We start from the raw sequence: 21,033 nt of genomic DNA, 5'->3' as shown, positions 1-21,033 counted from the left end.
TGAGGGTCTTCTTTCCCATCTCCCAGCCCCACATCAATACTGCCGCCCCTGGCTTTGTAGTGACACAGGGTAGGTGCTGAATTAGAAAATCAGCATAAGGACTGGCAGTGTTTTAGCTCACCCAGCAGTGCCACCTCTTCCCAGCTGTGCACAATGCCCCTGTCCACCTTCCCAGCCGCAAGACACAACCCGAGGGAGAGACTGCATCTCTGATGTCGCGCACATTACAGAGCGAAGCCACTAGGCAGGTGTCAACAGCTATGAATGCCTAAATGAGAGCAGCTTATGAAGAAGACACCAGGCTTAGAGGCTAAGGTGAGTGGGGGAAGTCTGTATGTCAGTCAGGATCTCATGAAATACAGACATAAGGACTGGGTTTGAATTTAGTCAGTGCTGGGGTAGATTTTAGACCTACCGTTAAGGTTTGTCAGTGGCATGAGTGCAAGGCTTTTTATTTATTTTTATTTATTTATTTATTTATTTATTTATTTATTTATTGTTTTCGAGATGGAGTCTAGCTTTGTCATCCAGGCTGGAGTGCATTGGCACGATCTCAGCTCACTGCAACCCCACATCCCAGGTTCAAGTGCTTCTCCTACCTCAGCCTCCCAAGTAGCTGGGATTACAGGTGCCCACCACCATGCCCAGCTAATTTTTGTATTTTTAGTAGAGATGGGGTTTCACTGTGTTGGCCAGGCTGGTCTTGAACTCCTGACCTCGTGATCCACTCGCCTCAGCCTCCCAAAGTGCTGGGATTACAAGTGTGAGCTACCACGCTCGGCCGGGTGCAAGGCTTTTGAAAATTAGAATGTCATTGCTGGATGGCCAGGACACAGCCCCAGATGAAGCTTTTATGGGGCTAGAGAAAGGGCCAGAGTAGATCTATACACAGCTTCACTCCTTCCACTCCTGACAGTTTGTGTTGTAAATACTTATGTTTGCTTGTGTTTGAAATGTTTTAAAGTACCCTTTTGGTGAATTGAAATTCCAAGAAACAGTGTAAAGCTGTAAAGATCTTCACACACACGCACATGCTGGCAACGAGAAGTGTAGAGAGACGATGGGCCAAAAAAATGTGAGTTCTATTGACTGTCGTAACAATAAGAACAGTGATAACAATAACAACAATGATTTGTTGGCTAGTATGTGCCAGTCACTGCACTAAGTAGTTTACTTATTTAATTTTATAATCACCATAGAGGCTAAGTACCAGTAATACCTTTATTTTATAGCTGAGAAAACGGGTTCAGAGAGAGTAAGTAACGAAGAAGAGCAGATTTATGGCCCGTGACAAGTAAGTCTAGAGCCAGAATTCAAACACAGGCAGGCCAACTCCATAGCTTACGCTTTGCACCACGAGGGGAGGGGAAGTGCAGTGGAGACAGCAAAGCAGCGCCCTTGGGTAGACCGCTGACGCCCTTGGGAAACCTGATGACTGTGTGTGTCCCGGGAGAGCAGTTACTTGGATTTCCAGGCCTCGCTCCCTGACCTCCTGCACCTTTTCTGCTCTCCATCTTTGCAAACACAAAGCAGAGGCCCACTCTAAAATACACTAATTTCTGGACTCAAAACTCTGACTTTCACCAATTTCATGATCACAGCCGGAGAAATGTGCACAAGTGAGGCTCCTCAGAGAGGCAGCTCAGAAAGGTTCGCAGGGAGCCTTTAAACGGGGTCTTGGGGCGCAACCTCTGGGTGTGACACAGACGGATCAGCCTGCGTTCGGGGGCTTCTGGGTCACATGCACTAATGCTTTCTCTCCCTCCTCTCTTTTTTTCTGTGTTCCTCCCCTTTCTGTATTTCTCTATTTCTCCCTCTCTCTTATTTGAATTTTTTTCTGTTCTTTCTCTGTTCCTCTGTTGTTTTCTTCTTGTTTTCTCCCTAAATGTCAATGTCTGTTGCCATGTGGTCTTCCTTAATCCACTCCTCTGTTTTTCTTTGTTCTTTTTTTTTTTTTTTTCTTTTTTGAGATGGAGTCTTGCTCTGTCACGCAGGGTGGAGTGCAGTGGCACGACTTCGGCTCACTGCAACTTCCACCTCCCAGGTTCAAGCAATTCTCGTGCCTCAGCTTTGCAGGTAGCTGAGATTACAGGCACCTGCACCTGGCTTATTTTTGTATTTTTAGTAGAGACAGGGTTTCACCATGTTGGCCAGGCTGGTCTTGAACTCCTGACCTCAAGTGATCCTCCCACCTCAGCCTCCCAAAGTGCTGAGATTACAGGCATGAGCCACCATCCCCAGCCTTCTCTCTTCTTAATAATGGCTTTCTATGTCTTTCGCTTCGCTGATACCCTCACTCTGTTTCTCTATGACTCTCCTATTCCATTGTTATCTTTATTGCTTTTTCTTTCTGCTCATCTGTTTATCACCCGCTGGCTACTTGCCTTGCTCTCTCTATTCTCTGTCTCTGTCCCTGTTTCTTCTGTTTCAAGGTCAGTGGTTCTCTGTCTCTATCTCTCTGTTCCTCCATCTGTCTTTTGTTTCCTTTGCATGCAGGGCCCTAGCCTGTGGATCATGGCAAATTTGAGCCAGCCCTCCGAATTTGTCCTCTCGGGCTTCTCCTCCTTCGGTGAGCTGCAGGCTCTTCTGTATGGCCCCTTCCTCATGCTTTATCTTCTCGCCTTCATGGGAAACACCATCATTATAGTTATGGTCATAGCTGACACCCACCTACATACACCCATGTACTTCTTCCTGGCCAATTTTTCCCTGCTGGAGATCTTGGTAACCATGACTGCAGTGCCCAGGATGCTCTCAGACCTGCTGGTCCCCCACAAAGTCATTACCTTCACTGGCTGCATGGTCCAGTTCTACTTCTACTTTTCCCTGGGTTCCACCTCCTTCCTCATCCTGACAGACGTGGCCCTTGACCGCTTTGTGGCCATCTGCCACCCACTGCGCTATGGCACTCTGATGAGCCGGGCTGTGTGTGTCCAGCTGGCTGGGGCTGCCTGGTCAGCTCCTTTCCTAGCCATGGTACCTACTGTCCTCTCCCGAGCTCATCTTGATTACTGCCATGGCAACGTCATTAACCACTTCTTCTGTGACAGTGCACCTCTCCTGCAGTTGTCCTGCTCTGACACTCGCCTATTGGAATTCTGGGACTTTCTGATGGCCTTGGCCTTTGTCCTCAGCTCCTTCCTGGTGACCCTCATCTCCTATGGCTACATAGTGACCACCGTGCTGCGGATCCCCTCTGCCAGCAGCCGCTGGAAGACTTTCTCCACCTGCGGGTCTCACCTCACACTGGTCTTCATTGGCTACAGTAGTACTATCTTTCTGTATGTCAGGCCTGGCAAAGCTCACTCTGTGCAAGTCAGGAAGGTCGTGGCCTTGGTGACTTCAGTTCTCACCCCCTTCCTCAATCCCTTTATCCTTACCTTCCGCAATGAGACAGTTAAAACAGTGCTACAGGGGCAGATGCAGAGGCTGAAAGGCCTTTGCAAGGCACAATGATGAGCCTGGGGCCCGGAGGGACGTGGCCTGCCTCCATCGAGCAGTTCTGTGGGGAGGGAGACCTCCAGTGAGTGGGAAGACCACTGTTGAGTTTCTTTAGTTTTTTTCCTCTGAGCAATAACTACAGTGAGCCCTCAGTGCTGCACTGTCTGGCCCAAAGCTTTTATGGGCCACCATGGAAGTGTTCCCTACATCCCCTGGCAGCCGTAAGAACTCTGAGAGTAGCCCAGAGCTTTCAGTAAAGGGAAGTGCATGTGCTTTGCATTTAAGGAAGAGTAGCCAAGAAGTGCTCTCTGATCAAGAGGTAGTATCCAGTCCCAGTACGTGTGCATGGATGTGTATGTGTGTACATATGTGTGCATGTGTGTGCATGTTCGGGGCGTGCTTCTCTATCCCAGTATGCACCATTGCTGAGTGTATGCACCATAAGTGCTTGGGCTACATGGGATCAAGGGAAGAAGCAAAACTTACCAAAAACAAACTGATTGTTTTTTAATGTGTGTGTGAGTGTTGTGGGGAGGGCTGGGTCCTTGTATGATTATTCATCCATTCATTCATTTCATCAATATTGAGTAGGCTGTGTATGTCAGGCACTGTAACAGGTAGAGGGTAAGAAGGTAAAAAAGGCATAAATGGTTCTTCGCCTGACAAAGCTCTTGGCCTAAGGAAGGAAAGAGTGATAAATAGCTGTTTCCAGCACAGTGGGGAAAGTGCAACAGTGGATTCACAGAAGGTTTTATGAGCATACAGGAGAGCAACACTGAGACCAGGCAGGGGCTGAATGACGGCTTCCTGATGAGATGACACCTGAGTAGCACATTGACTATAAGGTGGACACTGTGAGAGTGCAATTCATCAGGTATCTTTGCATCAGAGAAAGATGAAACAGAGGGAAATTAAAACAAGATAAATCTCCACTAATGAGGAATTATGTGGTTTCCAGAGAGGAAACACTCAGAGTTTTAGAAAGATAAAATAAACTTTGCTCCTGTATGGTTAGAAATATTCATTTGCCTAAAGGCAAGGGATTGTAATAAACTTAGTCAATTCATTTATTCAGTCATTATATATCCTATTTTACACACATATATATTATATTGTACATTACATAAAATATGAACATTATATTACATTCACATACATGTGGGTATAAAATTCTTGAAAGTCTATTATGTCCCATGCTGCCTTTGGAGTCAAACATCAGCTCCACTGTCCTCCCTCCTCCAACTATAGCTGGAAATTTAAAATATCTTCCAGTTACTTTGACCTCAGGATCATGGTGTTCCCTTAGCTTTCTCCTACGCAGAATTTTCTAAAGTATCCCCAGTTTAAGTTGTTCTGACACATTGTTTCTGTAAATACATTTAATTTACCAAACTCTATTTCCCAATTTGTGATATATAAACTACAATCAGGAGTTTATTCATAGCTACACTTACTTGAAAACAATAAAACTACTAATTTATCACAAATGTCGAGCATTTAAAAAATCCACTATGTGGAAATGAATGAGGTAGGCTCATTTGGAGCTTGGGAGATGTAGCTTGCTTGCCAGCCCATTGGGTCTCCTTGTGACCTCCTCTTACCCCAAGTTAACTCCTTCCTAAACAAGGCACCCCTTTCTCTGGCTTTCTGAAAGTGTCTTTCTTTCTTGCTGAGATACCCCTCAGCCAAGTCGGAGGGTCTTTTTACGTTCCTAGTTTCAGTTTCTGGACCAAAATTTTGCTAGTTCTTTAATTACATAACAGAGCAATGACTCTGGTGTTTGCAATTGCTGTTGAATGAATTGATGTTTTTTTCCTCTGTTTATTCTCCGCTTGCTACCTAGAAAAGTAAGTATTTGTAGAGTAAATGAAAGAAGGATGAGTAAATTAAGAATAATTCTACTAACAATATCTTACTTTTGTATACTTTTCATACTTTACGAACCACTTTTACATATATTTTCCATTTGGTTTTTACCCTCATAGTAATTCAATTAAATAAAGATTCACTGATCACCCATCATGAACCAAACACTCCACTCAGCAGTGGCTGTTAAAGATGAAAGAAATGTGGAGTCTGACCTCAAGGGGTTCCCTGTACTGAGAGAAATTTTAAAATGTGGTTAATTTCAATAAGGTGTTTTCCTATGGAGTGTATGAGAGCTCAGAAGGAAAATTTCTGATTCTGAAACTGCAGCAAGCAGTGTTCCTGGCCTGCTTTAGTGGGAAAGGGAAACATGGTTGAGAGGAAGAATGAGTTGGTCAAAGAAATGGCAGAACTGACAGCAGGATCTGGTTCTTCAGACCTTTTTTCCATCTCCCCATCTTTGGAATTTTCTTCTTCCATCTGAATTAAAAGTTGGGTTAATTCAAAGTTGGAACCTCCAGGGTCTGAAGCTGCTCAGTTTTGCCTCCTCTAGACCCTTATTGAGCACATATCTATCAAGTTTCTACAAGTTTGTAGACTTGTAATGGCAACAATTCTAGTAACCCCTTCCTCACAGTAATTGCACATTTAGTATCCACCACTTGAAAGAAACACATATTGGCAGAAAGCAAGTATAGATTCAATGTTACTTTTAAAGATTTGTGTTTCAATATCAAAGGCATAGAAGCAACCCAGATGCCCAACAATGGTGGACTGGATAAAGAAAATGTGGTACATATACACCATGGAAGACTATGCAGCCATAAAAAACAGTGAGGTCCTGTCCTTTGCAGCAACTCAGATGGAGCTGGAAGTCATTATCCTAAGCAAATTAAGACAGAAACAGAAAACCAAATACCACATCTTCTCTTATAAATGGGAGCTAAACACTGAGTATACATGGACACAAATGAGGGTACAGTAGACACTGGGACCTACTTGAGGGTGGAGGGAGGGAGGAGGGTGAGGACTGAAAAACTGTCTATCAGGTATTATGCTAATTGCTTTGGTGACAAAGTTATCTGTACACCAAACCCCAGCAACGTGCAATTTACCCAGGTGATCAACTTGCACATGTACCCCTTGAACCCAAAATAAAAGTTGGAAAGAAGGAAAAAAAGATTAGTATTTCATTGATCACAATTCGTTCCACGAGCATTTGAAGTATAGCACATAATACCTATACAGGTGAGATATTTTTATTTTGAATAAATATTTTGATTCTGTTCATATACAATGTTAATTATACAATGGATTCACAGTCCCTTTGCTATGATACCATTTTCCCTGGCAGGTGAGAACAGTTGATGTGGTTGTTTGCCTATGTAAGGTCGTTGGATATAGATGCACAGATGGCAACAGCCTTTTCACTTCATAGAAGCGGTTTACACTGCAACCTAATTTCCAGGTGGTAGGAGGGCCAGGTTGCTTTCAACACCCAGAACTAATTTAAGTGTAGGCAAAATCATGGCAGGATTTCATGAAACTAAAATGTTTTCCTTGGCCCCAAATATCTTCCCACCCACCCTTCATTTGTCTGGCATCCTAGCTCTAAATGGCTAACTCAAGAATCCATCCTCACACATGTAAATCCCAGTGGGAAGCCAAAAAGTGGATTTATTTCTTCTAGTTGGGAGGATTAGAGAGCAAGAAACCGAGGGTATGAAAGTTTTCGAGGAAGGAAGACAAAGGTATATAATCACTTTCCAAAGGAAAGTCAGGCCTGGATCTTGTGGTGGTTGGTAGTAACATCAAGATGGGTGGGATTTTAGGAGTTTGGTGAGGTGAAAAACCCTCTGGGTCAAATTAAGAAAAGGTCAGTGTTGCCTATAGTGGACTAGATTCGTATCGGTCTGATTCACTGATTCTTTCAGCACTGGGTTTTCTGATGTACATATGTTTCTTCAACAATGCCTGACAGGTACTGAGGAATGGTGATCGTGGCTCAGTGGTCTGCTGGTAAATGTTTAGCCCCAGCTCTCCATTTGCTGACTTCTAGCATTTGCCAGCTTCCTGCTGTCAATATTTTCACCGTATCCAATTTTAAGCTACCAAGATGATATCTGAAGTTGGAGTTAGGGAAAGATGCCCCGCTGCACCGCCCCATATAGTATTTCTACCACACCGAGACACGTGGCCTAAATAACCTCAGTCTCATGGACAAAAGTACAATGTAGCAAAGCAACGAGGAGTTTTTAATATGAATCACCTTTGTTTTTAGCATAACTTATTTGATTATGAGTTTCTGTTATCTATCTTTTTTTTTTTTTTATCATGGCTGTGTTTAATTCCTGCCAATTTAACGGTTGATTTCCAGGCATTTCCATACATCCTCTGAAATCTAGGCAGAGGTTCCCAAAGCTTAACTCTTGTCTTCTGCACACCACATGGAAGCTGCCAATGCTTGGGGCTTGCACCCTCTGAAGCAAAGACCTGAGCTGTACCTTTTTTCCTTTTAGCCACGACTGGAGCTGGAGTGGCTGGGACATAGGGCACCAAGTCCTGAGGTTGCACAGAGCAGTGGGGCCCTCTGCCTGGCCCACAAACTATTTTTCCCTCCTAGGCCTCTGGGCCTTTGATGAGAGGGGCTGTTGTGAAGGTCTCTGACATGCCCTGGAAACATTTTCCCCATTGCCTTGGCTACCAGCATTTGGGTCCTCATCTCCAGCTGAGACCACCTTAGCTTGGACTTCATTGTCCATATCACTATCAGCATTTTGGTCAAAACTATCCAACAAGTCTCTAGGAAGTTCCAAACTTTCCCATACCTTCCAGTCTTCTTCTGAGCCCTCCAAACCATTCCAGCCTCTGCCAGTTAGCCAATTCTAAAGTCCTTTCCACAGTCTCAGGAGCCTTGTAGCAATGCCCCACTATGGGTTCTCCAGGGGGCCCCAGAACATCACTAGCATCCTACCTCTGGGTTTCCCTTAGATCCTGCTCCCCAGTCAACGCTGCATTGCTGTCATTCTCCTTCCCTTGAGTTAGACACCTGCCAAGTCCTATGGAGGTAAAGCTCATGGCATTGCCCTTATAAGGGAACTTATGAATTATTTTATCTGATAGACACAGGATCCTCCATATATGAGGGGACCTGGCTTCTTCACTAGCAGCTGGGCAGCTCATCACTCACATTTGTGTTTCTGCCACTTCTCTCACTCAGTGGACAACTCACCCAGAAGTTCTTGGGTTACCCAGCCCTAGGGGTGAGTCCAAAGGACTGTATATGAGGCCCTTGTCCTTGTCATGGAGGAAGTTGGCTGTGATCTAAGGAGAGGGGACACCACAGATTTCCTTCCCTCTCCTTCACAGACACAGAAGGCAGATCCCCCCATTCTCAGTCTCATCCCCATGCCTCCCTTTTGTTGGAGGACCTGAGCAAATCAGCCTTAAAGGGCTATAACACGTGACTAATTCAGCTGCTGGTAGAGGGAAATCAAGCATTTCAGAAAAGCTGAGCTCTCTGAACTTACTTAGGTTATTTGCAAAATTAAAGGCAATACAGTTTCAGCACTGAAAGTAAATAGCACCTTTGGTGACTACAATATGATTGCCCTAGGCAAGCAGAGATTTCTACACTGATGTACACGCTGAAGTTTGTTGTAATCAAATATGCCGTTATTTCAGTAAGTGGAGCATCTTGCAGAGGACACTTACAGGTCCACTGGGGGACTTGGGTCTGATTACTGATGATACCCATGGCCAGTCTCCAGAAACCCACTCATTAATCCCGTCTTTTTAGGCTTTGGTTGTCTACACAATATACCATTTTATGTCTATGTTATTTTACACACTCAGTTGCCTCTCTCAGGAATTCACTTTTCCTCTTCTCAGCCTATAAAACTGTTCTTTGGACCTCAAAAAGTCATTTCAACTTAACTTTTAACTTAATCAAAAGAAATGGGGCATTCCTTGAGAGCTTTGCCTTCAGGAACTCAGAGGAAGTCACACTGAGGTTTGACATAAGGATTTCTTCTTAAGATTTAGAACCATGCAGTGAAGAAAGGGGCTTCCTCCCACAGCTGGGAATGGTCCATCTCTGGACTTGGTTCAATGTAGTTTTGTCTACGTGTGGGTTCTGAGCTCCTTATGTTAGGTGTCGTGCCTTATAGATCTTTGTTTTTCCTGTACCTAGAATATAGTAGGTGTTCAATAAATGCTAGCTGTCATTAATCATGAGGTTTATATGAATTTGGAACATGAGTTAGCACGATAACCTAAACATGGAATGCCATCTTAGTTGATGGTAAGAAATATAGTCAACAGAGCAAGAGAAAAGGTTTCCCACTGCTCTACATCTCAGTTAGTTGTCTAAACTAGTACCACAATCAGTTCCAAGATGCGCCTAACAGGAACCAAAAAAAGCAATATGGAAGGCAAGAGTTCTGGAAACTGTTTGATGCAACCTCCTATTTGTAAACCTGAATATTTTGGAGGGGAATGCTTAGATATCTTTGCTTATCTGCTAGTCTGCCTGCATAACTGAAAAAGGCAGAACTGGGACAATGGGTGAAGGTTAGAGGAAGTCATATTGAGGTTTGACATAAGGATTTCTTCTTAAAATCTAGAACCATGCAGTGAAGAAAGGGGCTGCCTCCCACAGCTGGGCATGCTCCATCCCTGGACTTGGTTCAAGCAGAGTCCCTAAGCCAGTCTGTTCACTGTGTTGCAGTGGGGATGCCTGCACCGAGACAGAGGAAGATAGGCCTACATGACCTACTCCCTTGCCATTCCATGAGGCTGTGTTTTACTTACATCATGTCTTAAACCTGGGGAGCCTTTTATAGCAGCTACTTTGATTTGGAACCGGAATCCCAAGATTTCTCCCAGCAAGTTGCAAGATTTTTTTAAAATTATTTTTTCATTTCTATCTATCCAGGAGTCTCATTTGACATTATGCACATTGACAACCCTGCCACATTAAGACAAATGTCTGGAACCAATATATCTAGACATCTCTAGGTCACGTCCACATAGAATTCCAACAGTGGGTCAGAGGCTGGGCCATTGATTGAAGTCACTCAAGAAGTTTAAAGTCAGACTAGGATGAGAGTCTTCAGGGTCTTTATCCTGGTTACTACTGTCTCTGGAAATGGGACCTGGGATAAAGGTCACCAAGGAAAGATGGCTCCAATAATAGCAAATGTGTCCCCAAATTCCCTCTTCCAATGCCTTTCACATTGTTGAGATTGGAACAAGGGCTTTCTTATAAATTTTCTGTTTGAAAATTCTACCAGCAAATTGTTTAGATCCGCGTTACTCAGATATTAATGTGCATAGGAATCACCTGGGGATCCTGCAAAAACGCAGATTCTGATTTAGGAGGTATCAGGTGGGACCTGAGATTCTGCATCTCCAATAAGCTCCCAGGAGATGCCAGTGCTGTTTCAAGCATCACACTTTGAAGAGCAAAGAACCACAGGCAAGGCTGTGGGGCAAGTCAGGTTGCGTGATGCTAGATTCCCTGGGGTGATTGCTGTGAAGGCCCAAGGCTAGTCATACCTTCCCCAAAACTGACCAGAGACCCCACTTCCAAGGAAATCCTATGAAAAACAGGCGATAGCCTGCTACAGGCTATTGATTATTTTTAGTTTTTTAAGAGGGGAATGTGCAGAGAAAAGAGAGTAGCAGGAAGGAGTCCCTGGGGAGGACACTGAGTGACTCCTGTGCTGATTATTTTAGGAGGAGAAGCTGAGGAAAAGTATCTGCATCTCAGAAGGAGGTAATTACTTTCCACTTAGCTCTTCAGTTTTTCAGGAAGTTTGCAAGGAGGGCAAGTAATTAGTCTCTTGAGAGGTGAAAGAGACAAGTTTTCAGGATGAAAAACTTCTCCCTGCTGGTCTTTACAGCAGAATCAGAAGTATCTGTCCACTTTTGGCAAGGCCCACAAATGCAAAAATGTACTGTGGTGGTTGAAAAAGAAAACACATATATGTTAGAGATCAAGCTAAAAGACAGAGACAGTAAGACAGTGGTGCCTCCAGGCTCTGTGTCCTGGAATGCTTCCCCTACAACCATTCTTCATAGTCTTGGCCCTGTGGGGCGGCTCCCATCCTGTGACTCCACACTGCAAATTATGAGCAGGGCCTCTCCTCTAAGGATCCTGTGGACAGAGCCAGCTTCAGAAATGAGAGGAAGTTTGCATCTACTCTTTGCCCCACTTTGCCAATCCTAGCCCAGCCCAGTTGAGACTCAGTCTAGTAAAAGAAATCAGACCCGGAGCTCTTCCTGCCGCTACCATCTTCCCGTGACTTCCCACACCATCCAGATTTCCAAGGAATGCCTCTTATCAGCCCTCCCATCCCGTTACCCACAACACCAGTCCCACTCCATTTACTCCTTCTCATCTGACTTCTACCATATTTGCTTCTACCATCCAGGGGCCCTGGTAATCTGGCCAGGCTGCTCTCAGGAAACCCAACCTCAGAAGGCCTGGGCAACTGGTCCTCTTTCTGGAACTTGGATCTAAGGTTCTACAGTAGAAGGGAAGTAGTGGCCCATGGGAAGGGCAAGGCAGCAAGTCTGAGAGTGTGGATGCAACTCAGCTTTTCCCCACTCTCATGTGCATGAAAAAGGTAAGGCCTTCATGACTTTCTATAAGAGGGTTGGAGGAGTGGTTCCCAGAGAGCCATTTCTGTGGAAAGGCAAGAGGCTCTGGGGCCAGATGGAAGAAGTGGGCAGCCTGGGTGTGAGGGGTGCTTCCATCCAGGAGCAGTCAGGCCGAGAGAGGAGAGCCAACAGAGGCACATGGCTCCTCCTGCGTTGGGGTGCCAGGCCTCTCTGCTCTTCTTAGAACACCTCCCATTTTCAGAACTCTATCCTAGACCTTGAAGCCAGGTCCTGAAAAGGAAACATACCCAAAATAAAAGTTGAACACAAACTTAAAAGAATGCAAGCAAAACCATAGAGCTGAGAAAGAGAGGTTTTAATAGGACATTTTAATAATAGCTACATTTACTGAGCTCTTACTTAATGTACTAGACCCTGCACTAAGAGTCTTACTTGTTTGGATTATCTCTTTTAATTAATATCGTCCCATTGTACTGACTCCACATTCCCTATCCATTCCTTAACTATCTCAGGCACACAGAAACTTGCCTTTGAGACATTCTCACAGTGTGTGTCCATTAGTTCTCTGCAGTGCAAGAGAAGAAACTTGCATGAAGATGAGAGAGCAGGAGAAACAGAAAAAAAGAGAGTGAGGAGCTCCAGCTTAGGCATGTGGGTGCCCACCTGCAGCAAGTCTACTCCTCATGTCAGGTGCTCTCCAGCCCTGTCAAGGGCTCACTCTTTCACCTACAGGCTGCTGGGTCTCTAAGGAAGATCTTTTTGGTCACATCCTCAATGACCTCCTTGACCTTTTCATTCCGGAAGGTAAAGATGAAGGGGTTGAGGAAAGAAGTTACCACTGCAGTCACCAGGGCCACCACCTTGTTGAGATGTGTGGAGTGGCCCTTGCCTGGCCTCATGTAGATGAAGATGGCACTGCCATAGCCCAGCACCACCACTGTGAGGTTAGAGGCACAGGTGGAGAAGGCCTTCTGGCGCCCAGAGGAGGAGGGGATGTACAGCACTGCAGCCACAATGAGGACGTAGGAGAGGATGATGAGCAGCATGGTGGTCAGCACAAAGAGCAGGGACAGGAAGAGAACCATGCACTCAATATGGTGGGTGTCAGAGCAGGCAAGCTTGAGCAGCGGGGCAGAGTCACAGAAGTAGTTGTCGATGGTGTTAGGGCCACAGAACCAGAGCTGTATTTTCTGCATTGTGGGAGAGACAATGGAGAGGAAACCAACCACCCAACAGGCCACCACCAGCTTCACACACACTGAACCATTCATGATGGTTGGGTAGTGCAGGGGGCGGCAGATGGCCACGTAGTGATCAAAGACCATGACCGTGAGGATCAAGAAGTTGGCAGAGCCCAGGGAGAAGTAAAAGAAAGACTGGATTAGGCATTCAGCCAGAGACATCGTCTTGTGAGTGGATAGCAGGTCTGCCAGCATCCTAGGTACCACAGTGGAGGTGACCAGCATCTCCATGAGGGACAAGTCGCAGAGGAAGAAGTACATGGGTAAGTGAAGGTGGGAGTCAAGGCAAGTGAGGCTGATGATGGCCAGGTTGCCCAGCAGCGTCAGCACATATATCAACAGGATCAGAGCAAACAGCAGGACCTGGAACTCATGGAGATGAGAAAATCCCAGGAGCACAAACTCCCTGACAATGCTATAGTTACCCACTGCACTTGATGCCCATTCTATGTGACACCTGTGAGGGGTTGAGAAATGTTAGCAGGAGATTGCCATCAACCTCTTTCTCAATCAGGTCCCCATAGTGCTGGCCTGGCTCCCCAAGCACACCAGCCTGTGTGCACAGTGGACCCCAGAACACCCATTCCCAAAAGGCAGGATGAGCAGATTTATGACTTGGCCACCTCTACATTATCGCCACTCTTAAGCTCTTCCTCTTCTGTCTTCTACTCATTGATTATATTGTAAAACACAATAAGCTCCAACTCTGTGCAAGACATTTGACTGGGTCTGAGGATGAAGGGGTAAGCACTTCCTAACTGCCAAATCTAATGGTCTGTTGTTCAAATAATAGCTGATATTTACTGTTCTTTCCCTGTGCCAGAAAGTGTGCTAGATACTTTACATTATTTCCCTCCATCTTTTTTGCTGAATCCTCATCCTCTTTTTCTTCTCTATAACATTTGAGGCCACAAATAACCCATTTTTGAAGTCACTTCCACCCTTGACTGCAAGGACCCTGCACTCTTGAATTTCTCCTACCATCCTGGGTTCCCTCGTCTGCCTCCTCTAGCTCCCTGTCTTTCTGCCATTTTCTAAACACGGATGTCCCCACATTTCTTTTCTTATCTGTGTTTTAAAAATTCTCTTTTTTCTCTTTCAGAAATCTCATATACTTTAACCAAAGCAATCTTTAAAATGCAAATGAATTTCAAATCTGGATTTTGTCCTCCTCTGAGTCCCAGCCCACATCTCTAACCACTAGATTGACCACCACCACACATTCAACACATCTAAAGATACACACATAGTCCTCCCCTCCCACAAAGGCCATGTTTATGGCTCCCAATTCCCCAGTCATCTAGGCTGGAAACTGGAAGAATCTAGCCTTCCTTTGTTTATCCATAGCCACCACCCAAGTTCAAGGATCTGTTTCCTCTTAACCATTGCAATAACATTCTTAATTTTTTTTATTGGTAGATTGCTCAATCACCAACCTATCCATGCACCGTACTGCTATTATATTTTATTTTCTTAAGTTATTGTGTCAATCAACTGTTTTTAATAATCTGTAACAAGGCTGGGCGTTGTGGCTCACACCTGTAATCCCAGCATATTGGGAGGCTGAGGCGGACAGATCATCTGAGGTCGGGAGTTTGAGACCATCGTGGCCAACATGAAGAAACCCCTTCTCTACTAAAAATACAAAATTAGCCGAGTGTGGTGGCATGCACCTGTAATCCCAGCTACCCAGGAGGCTGAGGCAGGAGAATCGCTTGAATCTAGGAGGTGGAGGTTGCAGTGAGCTGAGATCATGCCATTGCACTCCAGCCTGGGCAACAAGAGTGACACTCTATCTCAAAAATAAATAAATAAAAATAATCCTTAACAATGAGATTTCATTTATAATTACTTTCAAAATCAGTCAAACTAGCTAGCCATCTATCTTCATCCAGAAAAAGAGTAAAAAGATGCATTTTAAAATATTAACAATGGCTATATCTGGGTATGCATTATAGGAATTTACTTTTTAAAAATCTTGTATTGAAATTACATATATTTAAACTGTTGTATTAGTCTGTTCTCATGCTGCTGTAAGGACACACCCAAGACTGGGTAATTTATAAAGAAAAATTTATAAAGAAAAAATATAAAAGAAAAAAAAGAAAAATTTATAATAAAAACACAGTTTGGCATAGCTGGGGAGGCTTCAGGAAACCTATGATCATGGCAGAAGGGGGAAGGGGGAGCAAACACGTCCTTCTTCACATGGCAGCAGCAAGGAGAAGTGCAGAGCACAGGAGTGAAAAAGCCCCTTATAAAACTATCAGATCTCGTGAGAACTCACTCTCTATCACGAGAACAGCATGGAGGTAATCGCCCCCATGATTCAATTACCTCCCATTGGGTCCCTCCCACAACATGTGGGGATTATGGGAACTATAATTCAAGATGAGATTTGCGTGGGGACACAGCCAAACCATATGAAGTGTATATCATGAGGTTTGGATATAAATACACATAGTAAACTTATTGCTACAGTCAAGCTAATTAATCTATCCATCTCTTCATGTAGTTACCATTTTTCATGTGTAGTGAGATGACCTAAGAGCTACCCTCTTAGCAAATGTCAAGTATACAATAGAGTATCGTTACCTGTAATCCCTATGCTGAACATTAGATCACTAGAACTTACTCTTCCTACCCAACTGAAACCTTGTACCCTCTGTTTTTCTATATGTATACATTCATTTCCAAATTATCTTCATTTAAATTTGAATTCTCTTCATATATTATTTTAGTGATCAAAAAAAATTAACAACAACAATCTCTTCCTTTTTCAGTCAAATCAAGCACAGATTCTCCCTGGCATCTCCTGCCCTACATGACTCTGCCCATTCACCACCCCCCATAGCTTCACCCCCAACTCCTTGTTACACACTTTTTGCTACCACCAAACTGAACCCCTGCTATTCTCCATAAGTTAATTCCACTTTGCCTTCACACACTTCCCTTTTTATTCCTGTGCTTAGAATACTTTGTTCTGCCATCTTTGCCTGGAAAATTCTTAATCACCCACCAGGGACTATCTGAAATGTCCCCTTGTTGATGAAGCTTCATCCCCTATCCAGATGTGAAGTCATCCTGCCTGCAGTTCCCAATCAGGAAAGTTAACACAATCTGCCTTGCATTATAATTGTGTACCAGTCAGATTCCAAATCCTGGATTCCTAGCTTCTCAGTGTCAGGGCTCTTTTTTCATCTTTATAACCCTCAGAATGCCAAGCAACATTTCTTATACAGTGTAACTACTCATTATATTTTGGTTAAACAGACCCGGTGCAATGGCTCACACCTGTAATCCCAGCACTTTGGGAGGCAGATGTGGGAGGATTGCCTGAGGCCAGGAGTTCAAGACCCAGTCTGGGCAACATACAGAGACCCTATCTCTACAAAAATTAAAACGTTAGCCTGGTGTGGTGCTGAATGCCTGTAGGCTGAGCTACTTGGGAGGCTGAAGTGGGAGCATCACTTGGGTCCAGGAGGTGGAGGCTGCAGTAAACTGTGATTACAACACTGCACTACAGCCTGGGCCACAGAGGAATATGCTCACTCAAAATAATAATAATTTTGGTTAAACAAATGAATGAGCACATATGTTGGGTTTTCATTTCTAGTCCTGCGAAGAAAAGTTTTGCCAGATGGAAACTCATATTTTCTTCAATGATGATGTGTATGTGTAATGTGGACTTTAACAAAATGTAATGGGGCAATCACGACCCCACAGTTTCTTATCAGAAAGCTAAAATGAGACCAGTACCAGCAAGGCAGCATCCTGGAATCAAGCACGCCATTATTTCTGCAGCAAAGTACACACATATTCACACTCAATGAAATAAAGGCAGAAATGGCCTCATGTTTAGTTCAGAACAAGTTAAGCCATCTAAGTGCTTTGACTCAACATTTAAGAAAGAACTTTCAGCATTCAAAGCATTTTGATTACAGAATTGTGGATAAAGGGTTGGGAATGGGTAGACCCCATCCACTGAGGGCCCACCATGCACTGGCTCCCATGCCACAACGATGCTGTGAAATCGTTACCAACTTCATATCATAGATGATAAAAACTGAGGCTTGGAATGTTTAAGGATCTTAATCCTAAGTCATATGGTCAATAAATGTTGAGTTGTGATTTGAATCTATAGTTTTCTAACTTCAATATCTATTTGTACTAATCAAAACTTCAAGTATGTGGAATCTGCAAAGTGTTGAATCAAGCACAGTGCCATAGCAATCTCTGAACACAGAACTCAAAGCTTATTGCTTTTATATATATGAATAAAAATGCTTATAGCTACAAAAAAAAAACTATTTAATACATGGCAAATGGATGAATGTAGTAAAGTCCCACAATCAGCTGTGTACTATCAGTGATAGGTAGGAGATGGGGAGGTGTCCCTTTCCCAGCAGAAAGATCTAACTTGAGTCTCAAATGCTATTGTAAGACTGGTTAGAGGTGCTCCAAACAGGGTCAGCCCTCAGCCCTCCATCTCTTATTGGGAATCCATGACAATCCAGAAATCCAGGAAGCTGCTGTTCCTCCAATTACCACTTCCCAGACTGTGACCTCACCCCTTTTCAGCTCCCATATTGATGTCCTTCATATTCTTCAGGTGTTACAAATTCCTAAGTCAGAATGAGAAATTCAACTCATGGGCCTATTTTGTGTTTTATTTGCCACCTGCCACTCACAAAGCAACATCTTTCTACCAGATTTCAGAGACATCACGTCTTGAGGCTTTCCGATCTAAAACATCTCAGGTCTTGGAATCAGAGGTCAAAGGGGGATTCTAAGATAACCTTTGAGTCAGGAGTACCCCAGTTCACGCGGCAGGCTTGGCTTCATACCACGCCAGCTGGCCTCCTTTTCAAACTGGCCTCCACCGTAGCCCCCATTTTTGTGTCCTTGCCCTTCACCCCTCATCCCAAACCCTCTTGCATTTCTCTTCCCAACCTCTGTCCAGCCACTTAAACTTTTAACCCTTAGTTTGTTTTTTCCCTGTTGAAGATCTCACCTCTCCTCTCAGGTTTGATGACTGATGCTCCTCTCTTCATACAAAATTCATGGCAGTCACTTCCTCATGAGGCTTCAAGACTCTGAGTCACAACACGCCCCCCAACCCCTTCCAATTCAGCAAGCCTCAGGACAAGTCCCTGGAGTATGTCTTAGGACCTTTTGTGCTTGTTCAAAAGTTTTACATTCCAAGTTTTTTATTTCAGAAAACTCATTGCTAGCTACAAGTGAAGTTAACATAAGTAAAGTGTAACTTGAATAGACTTTTTTCTGCATCAGAGTCTTTGACAGAATAGGTTTCCCTCAGTGCAGGCTCTCCTTGCTACAGAACAGATCCTCCCTCAGGCCCAGGAGTCCTGCATTCCCAAGATTCAGGCAAACTCAACTTGTACAACCAGTAGACCATACAGTGCTCAATCAAAACAGGCCAGGCACAGCCTTGGCTGTTACAGAGTGGTCTGGTCAAGGCTGTGTTTAGCTCTTTAGCATATGCTTTGGACAGCATCCCACATTAACTGTACTTGCAGCCTGGACTCCCCAGAGTGCCCTCAGCTCCCCTCACTCATTCCTGTTAAGGATCCTTGCTGATAAGAGATCCTGTTTATCTTTCTAAGTCCTTCATGCAGGTTTTGCAGTTCACAGCTCTGTTAAAATGCCAACTAGCAGAGCGCTTCCACATCCCCATATAATATAATAATCCTCCAGAGACTTGGAGGATTTGAATGTTCTCTCTTGATGGTGTATCTTTCTCCCTCTCCATATTAACTCTCTCAGTCCTCGTAGCTGAATTATCCTTGTGCCTTTTGACTCCTGAAACAATGTTTCTGCTCCAGAAAACGACCGTTTTTGACCCACTGGGAATGCAGAGGGGGTAGCAGTACTGCCACCCTGGTTCTTTGTGGCAGCGATGTCCATCATCAGTGTCCTGGGGGCATGCCGAGCTCCTCAGTGATGGAAAGAGCAGGGTGAGGAATGAGAAAGAGGAGAGCAAGGAAAGTACCTGAACAACCCTCACTGTTGGCAGGTCTTTGCAAGGGGCAGGTGGCCAAGGGAGGACATAGAGGTAAACAGCTCCCTGAGGCTAGCAGGCCAGCTAGCAGCAATAATTAAAAGCAATGAAAGATGCAAAAGCACCATGCACTAAGCAGACAAAGATCTAGGGAGGCTCAAATAGAAAAGAGACACTGCAGGACTAGATCTAGACGGAGCTTTCCCAGCCCCAGCCTCAGGAAGGGACAAAAGAAGTGGGTGGGACAGAGCTCCTTAGCTTCTTCCCCAGGGGGAGGGCAAAATGGGACCAATGCAGGGGGTGGAGTCCTGTCATGATGAAATGCAATGCTGCACCTAATGTCAGCAGTAGCACAGTGAGCAGGAGGAAATAAGCAACTCAATCATTCATTCACTCACTCATTCAGAAAGTCATGGACAATACCAAATACTGCTGGTGCTCTAGGAATGCAGTGCTAAAAACAGTCCTGGGTTTTACCATTCAATTGCAAAAACAGACAGTAAGTAAGTTTAAAACAACAAACTGTGATAGGTGCAATGAAAGGGGCATGACAGAAAGGCAGGAAAGGGGAGGGAGACTCAACCGTGTCAGGTCACATCCTGCCACCCAGATCCAAATGCAGAACCTGGAGCTCAGACCCTGTGGATAACAGGGCCAGTGTAATGGGATGAATGGGGCAAAGAGGTTCCTCTCAAACTCTCTGCAGGCACAGTCCCAATCTGGGTCCTCTGGGGCAGCCCACAGGAAAGAGCAACAACGTGACCCCAGGATGGAGATGCTCCACTCTGCCTGGTGTGCTCTCTTTATCTCCTTCCTCCCGCTATTCAAGCACTCCCAGTGGGAGACCTGGAACTGAAAGGGATTCAGAAAGATGGAAGTTTCCCACCCTCTTCAGTGCTGACAGTGTGCCCCAGCAGGGTCTGGAATAGGAGCATGATGGTGGTTCCCAGGGAGCAGTTGCCTCTACTAGGGACTTGGCCACATCCCAGGACCATCCTCAGTTTGGGGAATGTGAGCTCCTGGGAGCAGGCAGCAACTGGGAGTCCACAGGGGCCTCCTAGGAACTGTGACTGCTCTCTCTCACACTCTCCTGTCTCCTGTGGGCACGGAGCTCAGTGCAGCCCTGGCAGCCCTGGGATCTGCAAGTGGAGTGAGGAGAAGAGGGAGGAGGAGCAGGAAGTTGGGCACCAATTATTTTAGACACAGGCAATTCAGGAACAAAGAAAATGAGCAAAGAATCGTTACCACTGGCCATCCAGGAGGGAAAAAAATAGGTCCACTGTTGTTTTCTCATAAATAAAAAATAAGAGGAATGCCAAAGTAGAAAAACACATCTATTTTTAGAAAAATGAAATGGCCAGGGCCTGAGCATTAAGATACAGGGTGAACCAAAATGAGAAATCAGGGATCTGTTTACAACTATAAAATGGAAAATATACATATATATACACACGCACACATATATACACATACATCAAGGGAATATGTGTGTGTATGAATGATAAATATATTGTTGTCAATTTGTAATTTTGTATATTATATCAGCTATGAAAAATTTTAAATATGACATTGAGACACTTCAGTAAACACAGAATTTTATTGTGACTGCCAAAACCAAAGGAATTTTGTATCTCTCCTTTCTTCTTTTTCTTTTTGAGATAGAGTCTTGCTCTGTCACCCAGGCTGGAGTGCAGTGGCACGATCTGGGCTCACTGCAAGCTCCGCCTCCCCAGTTCATGCCATCCTCCTGCCTCAGCCTCGTGAGTAGCTGGGACTACAGGCACCTGCCACCACGCCCGGCTAATTTTTTGTATTTTTTAGTAGAGATTGGGTCTC

General features: G+C 44.6%; 2 protein-coding genes across 2 annotated transcripts; one reads left to right on the top strand and one right to left on the bottom strand.

The window, feature by feature from the left end:
• The first annotated feature begins 2,499 nt into the window (after positions 1–2,499).
• On the top strand, positions 2,500–3,456 carry LOC105471192 (olfactory receptor 6V1). Its single transcript, XM_071094327.1, has one exon. The coding sequence runs from the start codon at positions 2,515–2,517 to the stop codon at positions 3,454–3,456; it is 942 nt and encodes a 313-aa protein (XP_070950428.1). The 5' UTR covers positions 2,500–2,514.
• On the bottom strand, positions 3,249–20,892 carry LOC105471191 (olfactory receptor 6V1-like). Its single transcript, XM_011723552.3, has one exon. It carries the CDS (start codon positions 13,434–13,436, stop codon positions 12,657–12,659), a length of 780 nt encoding a protein of 259 aa, XP_011721854.2. The 5' UTR covers positions 13,437–20,892; the 3' UTR covers positions 3,249–12,656.
• Between the last annotated feature and the right edge of the window lie 141 nt (positions 20,893–21,033).

This window comes from Macaca nemestrina, chromosome 4 (assembly GCF_043159975.1).
Source record: "Macaca nemestrina isolate mMacNem1 chromosome 4, mMacNem.hap1, whole genome shotgun sequence".
Classification (NCBI taxonomy): domain Eukaryota; kingdom Metazoa; phylum Chordata; class Mammalia; order Primates; family Cercopithecidae; genus Macaca; species Macaca nemestrina.
This window is presented reverse-complemented; position numbering and strand designations above follow the sequence as displayed.